Below are 10,530 nucleotides of genomic sequence, written 5' to 3' on the forward strand. Positions count from 1 at the left end.
CCAAATTGGCTCTGTCACTAAGGGGTTAATGAACATGACTTGGAACCAAGAGAGCAATACTATGTTCTTAGATGGAGTAACCACAAAACAGCACGGTAATTTTCCCATATACACAGCTAGAACATTTCTGCACCAAACCCAAATGATAAACTACATTTTAAAAGACAGACATAGTGAATTTAGAGCTGATCTCCTCCCGATCCAATTTTCTCCATTGTTCTAGCGACTTGTTTGCACCATAGACAAAGTTTTCAACAATATCCAGTAAATATTTCAATAGAAGAATGTGCAGAAAATTAGCCAAAAGAAAACTGTATGGCTGAGTGCTATTGGTACCATGCTATGTTGGGTGCCATATGAAGGACCTCTGTTTCTGTAGAAGAATGCCATTCATTGGCATACCACGATTAGTGATGAGCGAGTATACTCGTTGCTCGGGTTTTCCCGAGCACGCTCGGGTGATCTCCGAGTATTTGTTAGTGTTCCGCGATAAAAACTAAATCTCCGAACACTAACAAATACTCGGAGCCCACCCGAGTATACTCGCTCATTACTATATCTTTCTGATGGATTCATATCGAATCCACCGTCGAAAAGTTTTGATGACCTCCATATGACATCAGAGGCAGAATTACAATAAGGAGTCTTGTATCTCTATTGATACCCTATATAGACTCCTTATGAAACATGGTCATAATAGGAGCATATGCTTTGCTATAAACTGCAGAATATTGAAGCCTTTTCTATAGGAATCACTCTTTCGATTGCAAAATTCCCAAAATGCCCTCAGATGTACACAAAATTGTTGTAAGCGTAAATGGTGAGGAATCTGCAACAAATCCGTCAACTCTGATCATGATCATCTTCATAAATCCTGCAGAATATCTAAATAGTATCTCAAAGGAGACACATGGCATAGGAGCAACCCTTAGGACAGAGGAGACCAACCCAACTTGGTTTGATCTTCTATTTAGTAATGACAGTTGCTTTCATGATTTGTGGTTGTATGAGACACCACCAAAAAGGTGAAGGGGCAGGGGTGGAGAGATAATTTGATCAAGCTAAGAGCCTCCTCTTCTCAATGTCTTCCTGAAAACCAATAAAATTGATATGTTATTTTTGATACTTGAAAAACAAAAATCATCCATTGTGACATTTTTCAGAAATGAAGAAACTGAACAAATATTTATTTAGCTCTTATATGTTGGTATTATCCAAGCTTCATCCTCCTGTCACCATTTCTACCCAACTTATATACAGAATCTATTTGAATACTCGACTTGCTGAGGTCAAAATTGATGGACGAATCATCAACAATCCTAAATATGCAGACGATACAACATTGATAGCAACAAGCGTAGATGGAATGAAGGACTTATTAAGGAGTACCAAGACGGAAAGCTCTAACATGGGACTACTATTCAATACAAAGAAGACAAAGACATTGACTACTGCCAGGTACAACCGGGGCACATTTGAGATGGATGGCAAAGAAATGGAAGTTGTAAAGGACTTCAACCTACTCAGTTCAATGATCACTCAACGACGACACTGAAAGTCAATAGGAGAATAGCTATGGACAAAACAGCAATAAAGACACTGGACAAGGTCTTCAAGTCACGCAACATTTCACTAGTGAAGAAGACACAGTTCATACATTGTATGGTGTATTCTGTGGTAACATATGGATACGAATCCTGGACGATAAAGAAACAAGACAGAAGATGAATCGACAATAGGATGTTATCAATATTGTGGATGGCAAGAAGAACAAAGAAAATCAATTTTGGAAATAATCAAGCCAGACAAGTCATTCGAAGAAAGGATCACCAAGCTACGTCTTGCGTACTTTTAACACATCATGAGAATAGAGCAATCATTGGAGAAGGACATCTTGGTCGGAAAAATAGAAGGAACAAGGCGAAGGGAAGACCATTAACCTGATTGCTTGATATAATCAAAATAATGGTGGAAAAGACCCTGGTGGACCTATCTAAGCTTGAACAATATCGATCTTCCTACAGAACATTCATCCATAAAGTCGCCAAATAGCTCAAAAGCCTTCCAATACCCAACTGTGATATGCTAGCAAACTCCTGATAGGCTGCAATTCCCATCATAGCTAGTGGATGGCCAGACACATGTGGTATCAAAAATTCCCAACATAGTGTAGCAATATCATCTTTCTTTATTCCTCTCTGGTCATCTTGTGTCATTCATCTGAGAATATGTTAAGCCAAGAGCAATGGTGAGAAAGGGCAGATCTGTACATCCTACATATCTGTTGTAATCAATTGATAAGTATAAAATAAAATGTATGCTAACGAGATCATTCAAATTTTGTCCTAAAAACAATAACAATTTAGGGAGATTTCTGTATTCTTAATCTTCAATATTTCTCCAATAATTTTCTTGATTTAAGGGTCATAAAGTCAGAGGAGATGATGAGATATATGAGCTGTAGAGCGAGGTTCTCTGATTCCTATCACTCACAGTTTCGTGCAGCTTGTGACTGCGCCGCTGCCTACTCATTCTGTCCCTGCGGCTCCTGAACTGCATCCTACTCCTGTCTACTGTACACACGTATAAACATCTGTCAGGGTTAATAGACATGGACTTCAACGCTGAGCATCTGCTGGATCTGCTGTCACATTAATATTGCCAACTTAATATGTAAACAGCTTGTATTACCTTTATCTCGGGGTTTTGAACATGGAAAAGAGCAGAAATTGTTTTAAAATGATAAAATAAGCAAAAGTCGCTGATTCAATCTCTCAATGACCCAGTGTCGCTGTTCCTGGAGCAATGACATAAAAGTATTGCAACCAATCACTGGTTGGAGCAGTGAGGCTTACATGTAAAGGGCTCAGCATAAATGAGTACACCCTGTTTGAAAAGTTAGATTTTAATTAATCTCACCTGAAGAAAAACAATTTCCCAAAATTTTTCATAAAAACCTTTTTTTAACCCATAACATGAAAGTAAGATTAATAATATAACCTTCAATGCAAAATCTTCAGTTTTACTCAAATTAGTTTATTAAAAAATGAGTATATGCAAATTGCCTCATCAGAGAAAAAGATGACTTTAACTCTATAGCGCCACCTTATGGAAGTAGTGATCCTACAAGTCACATTCAACCCTCTAACGAGTCTTGCAATATGACTTAGGATAAAAGCCAAATCAGTATCTCAATTTGCAACCACTGTGTTTCGGGCTATTGGCCCTCATCAGTGCAAAGTATGGGAACTAATTTGGCTAGGTGAGAGGCTCTGGAATGGGGTCTAAGGGGTAAGGTTTCTCCTTGTGGAGAGTGACATACCAGCTCTGGCTTGTCAAGGTAGGAGGATTAAAAAATGAGTACACCCCTCACTGAAGCTACAACACCTATTGTTTCTATGACCTCTATGAGTTTTAAGGACAGTACCTAGTCTTCTAGGCACAGAATGAACACGTTGGCGACATATTACAATATCTATCTTTTTTTCATTCTTCAAGAACGACCTGGATGGAGAGTCAGGACAACTTGTCTCTTCAGAATTTCAGCTAAGTGCTAGAGTGCTAGATTGGGTTCATATTTGGTCACTGAATCACTTTCACCCTTTTTCTTGTCTTCAGTGAGATATTAATTACAATCTTACTTTGTGGTTTTCTTTTACAAAGTTGTGTACTCACTTAGACTGAGCACAATATGACACATGGCTGCTTTTCCCAGCGACTGGTGGACATCAGGTTTTTAATCCCTTCACGAACTATGACATTTAGGTACATCATAGGTTGCTTCCCTCGCTTTGATGCAGGCTCAGGCGGGCGTCTTATAGACGGCTCTCCATTACTAACCTGTGGGCTTGATGTCAGAGGCCATAAAACAGCTGACATCAACCCCACAACAATTACTCCATTTGCCATCGCAGCAGGGCAAGTGAGAAGAGCTGGGCAAATAGCCAGAATTGGCGCATCTAATGGGCTGCTATGTTGAGACTGGGGGGCCACAATTATCCATGGCCCCTTTCCAACCTGAGAATACCAGCCGCCAGCTGTCTGCTTTAGCTTGGCTGATTGTCAAAAATGCGAGAGATCCCACGCGTTTTTTAAAATTATTTATTTAAATATTTTTTTTTAAAAGATGACATGGGAACCCCTCTATTCTTGATGACCAGCCATCATAAAGCTGACAGCTGAGGGTTGCAGCCTGCAGCTGTCAGTTTTGCTTGCGCTGGTTATGATCTAACCGCCGATCAGAGCCTGTGTTTGCCGCTTTGTCATGCAGATGTCATGCAGATGACAGCATAGCAAAGAGCAGATGTCCAAGACCCCATTCATCTGAATAGGGCTTAAAGGGGTATTCTAAAGCTATCCTTGAGCAGTTAAGAGAAATTAGTCTCCTTACTTCTTGGTTTCTAGCTCTCCTCCATAAGTGACAGGTTTGGTGAATAATTGAACTATAGTATTTGTAGAACTATAAAGCTCAGCATATGTCCTGCTACTACACTTTCAGCCATCAGTGGTTTGTTCTGGATTCTATACTGTTAGCATAGGGATTTTGTGCAAGCACCCAACTCCAGACAGGGAGAGCAGAGAGCCGTGATTAGCAGACCTGCTCTGAAAGCTGCTCAGCTGGTGATTTATAACTGCATCTCTTCAGAAGATGAGATGGAGGTGGAAGAAGAAAATCAATGGGCTGAAAAGAGTTGACTGGAATGATCTGAGTCTCGTAACCCCTCTCCTGCAAAGTACCCCCTGCACACTTTCAGCCAAGCTCCATGTAAGTGGGTTGTACACTATAAAAGATAAACAGCTGTAATTGCAGGAGAATAACATTATAGAAAAGCAAGTCAATTTCAAACTTGCTTATTTTCATGCTAACGAATTAAAGGAATTTAATAACTTGAGAACTTGAGCAACATCACCTCTAAGACATTCCTTCTTCCTTTTTAAGCACCACTCCAGCATTTGTTTGTTTTTCAGCGCTGGAGTGGGATTTAAATATTAACCCTCTGCCCCTCTTATACTCACTTTTCGGTGGCTTCACCTGTCACGGACGTCGCTCCGATCCCACTGCACCATCTTGTGCCTGTAACTTTTGATTGGCTGGAAGTCAGAAGTTACATCACAAAAGCTCAGTGCAAGTCTATGAGACTCAGATCGAGGAGCTCGACTTGTATTGAGTCGTGACCTCCGGCGCGCTCCATAAAACTCTGGAGTTGCCAGCAGGTCACTTTTTGCCGGAGACCGATGGAAGCGACGCTGGAATAGGATGAAGGTGACGGCAGGTGAGTATGAGACATGGAGCAGGAGAATTACATTTAAAGCGCCACTCCAGTGGTGCAATTAAAAATAAAAACGCAGGAGTGATTCTTTAAGCTTTTCTCCCCTGTGATCTTCAAAAATATCTAAAACACATACGGATGATATAGTTGATGCATCAACTTTTTGCTATTTTTTAAATTTTGTTTTGCCAAATTCTAGAAGTAAATGCAGCGCCCCAGAGTCCTGGTCGTTGCAGCACTGATGCTCCGCCGCTAAGGGGGGCTATGGTACGTCTGATGGCACTGAAGGAGTTCACCCGACCAGGTATCACAGACACCAATACACTTCATAGTCTGGCCTCCAGGGGGAGCTAAGGGCGCTATGTATTAGGCCACTCCTCACAATCTGGTAAAACTGGGGGTTAGATAGAAAGTTAGAAGAGAAGCTGACTGGGTTGGAACCAGGCAACATCCTGTGGCAGAGGGTGTTGCAGGGGAAGATTCAGGGGGGTCCCTGTCAGGGGTGGGATCCTGACAGAGGCCTAGCTAAAAGGAAAGAATGTTAAGGAACCGCGCTGCACTACACCGTGGCGGTATCTCAAGAAAGGACAAGAAGCGAGGTTTATTGTGGAGAGTGAAAAACGAGATCAAAGCAAAAAGGAGATAACACCAGTAGGAGTCGTGCTGTAAGATCGAGGCAACATCCTACTGAGGCGCGTAGCCGGTGGCCGGAACGCCGAGGAAGTATTGAGCTCCAAGCATTACTTCAAACAGCGGCAGGACAGTTAATTATAGGTTGGCTGTCTCACCTAAATCACCTAAGCAGACATAGGGGGCAACAGTGGGAAAGGGGCAACACTAGGGTCCCGGAAGAACTCCAGGCCTACCCGTCATATGGGTGCGTCCTATCCATATCATCTGGGGGACGGAGAAGAACATCAGAACAGACATAAGTTGTGGGAAAGAACATCAGAGAAGGGAACATCAGAAACAGACACAACAGTTGTGAGGACTATCCTGTGGTGCTCAGCAGGGAGGTACTACAACACACAGGCACTAGAAGGAAGACACAGATTTCCACCTGCAAAGGGAACTCTGGAGGTGCCATCGGACCGGCCGTTCTCAGCCAGCCCGGTTAACCGTACTCTGGATTGCGGACCCTGAAGCCTTCAGTAAAGAGGTAAAGAGACTGCAACCCTGTGTCCTCGTTATTCGTTGTGACCTGCACCTCTCACCACCACCTACACCTATTATTGGACGCCCCTTAGCAGGGTCACGGACCGGGTCTAGCCACCGTGACAACCCCAGAACTGAGTCCGAGAGGCCCGGTAGCGAGTACCCCGCGGCCCTGCGTCTGGGGGCGCTCCATAAACACATTAGTAAATCCGACCTACTGATGTTAATCGGGAAAATGTTACACATTTATAAGAGACATCAGATCATAACTAACTTATTAGTCAATGTAGATGATGAGATGTCTCAACATCGATTATCATCTGGCTCTTGATTTAATGGTACGAATGACACAGTAGGGGTCTTATCCATTTTTTCATGAAAAAAATGATGTCTAAGCAATAATGAGACCTTCTGATCATCATGTCGTATGTCATTGCGTTTGACGAGAATCATCCAACCGAAAGGTCCTTAGCTACAACCTAAGTCAACAGGTTTTCACTTACATCTTTCTTATCGGAAAACCAGTAAGAATTTTCATTTTGTTCACCTTTCAGCTCTCCATCCGGCTGCCTAATATAAAGCCATCAGTTTAGATGATGTCAACGTTCAACTGTTGGTCACCAGTAATAATTTATGAATTCTTAGGTTAATAAATGATGTTCTGGGACTGTCAGCGCCAGTTACATCGTCCATTCATATTTTATATTACTATATTACAGTACACTGCCGGTTTATACACATGAATGATTTCCTAAATACATAGTCCTACAATCAGAACACATTCACATTTTCTTCATTGCTAGAAATCCGGTGTACAATGGAGATCCAATGACATTTCATATGATTTCACCGGGAATCTGCAGCTATTACAGCCGCCGCTCAAAAGATACAGGTAATCCATAGCGTGATGCCATGCTGACCTTTCTTATAATCCTGACGTATTTCATGCGGAGGAAAGAAAAAAATAAATTTACATTGTGTATGTAGATAATGATATAGCAGAACTGAGCTGGGATCAAATCATTAATCCAACCAGTTATAGGATTGGCGGGAAACAGACTGTATTATCCTAATTTACTGAATCCCTGACAAGTTCAATATTTTATCCTCGATGATAATTATTATATTTCAAGTTTTTTTTTAATGAATGATGTTGTAAATTGCAAATATAAATACACAAAAAATATATATTATATCTATCCGAACTGCTACAAGTTATGCTGGGATATTAAAAAATATGTGGACACTTTCATAAGGAATTTTAAAGGATTTCTTACCACTCTAACTCTCTAAGTTAAACTAAATTAATGGTAATTACCTGCAGTCCCATGTCAAACAATTATAATTCATAGACATAAAATGTATTGTTTGGGTTTTCCTACATGTTATATATTAAAAAAAAACAATTAAAATCGGTCTTTATAGACTTTTACATAACACTAATAATGAGGTTAATTACCGGCAGCGTATACTTTGTGGCTACTGTAAAAAAACACGTTAGATCACTTGGAACAATGGTATATTTCTATTAAAAGGATGATTATTATTTACTAACATTGGGTTTCCATTATCAATGAATGAAGATAACTCCATTAGGGTCATGCTATGTTACACCCAGCTCTGCTACATCTGTACTTCGCACATTTCCACTAAGAAACTATGAATTTCCTTTCTTCCAGACTTTCCAGTATAAACATATAGTAGTATCTTCTCCCATTTTAATGGCTAATGGTCTCTTGATTAAGGCATTCTGCACGGTGATTCCGGAAGGAAGAATATTGCGATTTGTTCTTTGGATGTAAAAATTAATGGAGCTAATACCTGGAAGCGTTCACCTTAAGGGCAGGTGAAGACCGCCGTACGGTCTCCATCTGAACAAATCGGTCCTGTTATGCTAATCACATGTTGATCAGAGTTTGATTAAAGTTTCATTAATGTGGAATCCGTGGAGAATTTAAAAAAAGTTTCTCCAACTTCTCCATTCAGTCTGATTTGATATTTCCTTGGACCCATAGACATGAATGGGTGAGCGTCATCCCATATCAGAGGCAAATTGGGCATCTCGCGATTTTTTTTACTAAAAATATTGGACATGTGCATTGCCCCATAGAATAACAGTGCACCAAGTGCTATCTGATGTTTTATAATGGATCACACTTGGACCGAAACTACTCTCGTTAGCTCTTAATGAGCACAATCCTGAAAACATAAGGAAAGCAAGAATCACTTACAGGGCTTGCCCACCTTTCGAGACTTTTTTTCTTACTTAAATGCATGTATTTGGAGCTGAAAATATTTTTATTCGATTTCAGTATAAATTTTGCATTGTTTGGCTTTAAATCAGCTCAGAAAATGATAAAAGAGTTACAAACGCTCCCATTGGACAGTTAAGAGTGAATGCGCTGACAGATTGTCAGTTAACTCATTCTGCAGCCAGCAATAAACAGTGCAACGCAAAAAGCTATGGCAGGCAAACGGTGCAACATTTTAAATAAACCATGCGACAAAAATAATTTTTAGACAAAAATAATTTTTAGACAAAAATAATTTTTAGACACAAATACATACAATTTAGTAAAAGATAAAAATTTTCCAATAAATGATCACAACTAGTCACAAAGGGAGTAGACATCACACAACAGACTGCTGGAAGCATCTGGATACTATTTCAGCACCATGCACACTGGACAGCTCCTTACCGTCTTCATTCTCGTCAAACACTGGAGCTTTGTGTGAGTGATTGGCACCCATAATAATAATCCACTGGGTTTTCACCATCCCCGATAAGAATAATCCTAGTCTGGGTGAGTTTGGAGCATCTCAGCTGAAACAGAAGGCTTCCATGTCACAATAGAAAGCCATTGCGCTTTCTGATTCTTGCCAAGCAGGATGCACGGGGCTCCACAGGCTGGCTGCAGTCTTCTAGCTCTTCATCATCCCTGATTCCAGGTTACACACACACAGATGAAGTCTTCAGATTGCTGTCCATGCCTTTATGTCTCTCCAGTAGCCCCTTCTTAAGGGTTTTCATCAGTAGCTGTGGGACTGGAGTATACAGCTGGTGGGCAGGGGAAATCCTCTATGTCCTGGGATCCAGTAGACACAGCAGAGCTGATCCATCCCTCCCTTAACACGCTGCAATTGCTTCTGCTATTTAGTAACGTGCTGCTCATGCCATATCAATGCAAGGGGGCGAGAGGAGGAGGAGGAGGAGAACAGCTCTTGTGATCTTAGCAAAATGAGACACCGAAGTGCATTACCATAGTCACAGCTTGAGGTGTGCGGAGCCCTCGGCTGACAATACAGGTAGTGGCGGGGGCCGAGCCACATCATTGACCCTAGGTGCAAACAAATGTTCAGATTCGTATTCGTCAAGGCAAGGCTTGTCCTTAAAGGACATACAGGCACAGATATTTTACTACCAAGCAGTCAGTATGGGAAATCATTAACGTCATTATCGCTGTCATCAACAATTTCCAAATAATCCACCAAAATAGTTTTTTTTTTTTTACCATAGTAGAACACAGCTACAAAGAACATATTCCTATCTGGAGGACTCAGCATGTCTATATATCGCTTGGATATCCCATTGAATTAAAGAAAAGTTATATTACAAAATTACCTATTGTTTAAATAATTTTTTCGGTTAATTTTTTCATTGTTAAACATGCCATTTCCATCAGCTTTTTATTAAAAAAAAAAAAAATAGTGATCTTGCAATTTTCACACTGACCACTGGGTTTTGTTTTTTTTTTAGACTCATGCTTCCTGTCTTTTCCAGAAAAGTTTCCAGCAGCCTCATTATCACAACAGACACGATAACAGTGACAGGCAAGACCACTATAGACAGCAGGTAACACAATAGATGATGTCACTGCTACCCCTGTTATTCCTACCTTCAGAATTACCCTTGCTCATTAGATGTATCAAAAGAAACGGTCCAGGTTTTGACCATTGTGGCTATGTACATGTGTTGTTTCCTGAAACAACAGGAAGTTAGAGTTTTAAAAAAAGCCCCAGTGGCCAGTGTGAAAATTGAAAGATTTCTATTTTTTAAAATACAGATTGGGATATGTAAAACAATGATCTTTCAACATGCTCATTA

General features: G+C 40.6%; 1 protein-coding gene across 1 annotated transcript in view; it reads right to left on the reverse strand.

The window, feature by feature from the left end:
- Positions 1-9,577, reverse strand: part of STK32B (serine/threonine kinase 32B) — a 314,328-nt gene extending 304,751 nt beyond the window's left edge. Inside the window, exon 1 of the mRNA XM_077280130.1 lies at positions 9,125-9,577. Within this exon, the coding sequence (XP_077136245.1) occupies positions 9,125-9,203 (79 nt within the window). The 5' untranslated portion in view covers positions 9,204-9,577. The remainder of the gene's footprint in view (positions 1-9,124) is intronic.
- Between the last annotated feature and the right edge of the window lie 953 nt (positions 9,578-10,530).

This window comes from Ranitomeya variabilis, chromosome 1 (assembly GCF_051348905.1).
Source record: "Ranitomeya variabilis isolate aRanVar5 chromosome 1, aRanVar5.hap1, whole genome shotgun sequence".
NCBI classification, from domain to species: Eukaryota; Metazoa; Chordata; class Amphibia; order Anura; family Dendrobatidae; genus Ranitomeya; species Ranitomeya variabilis.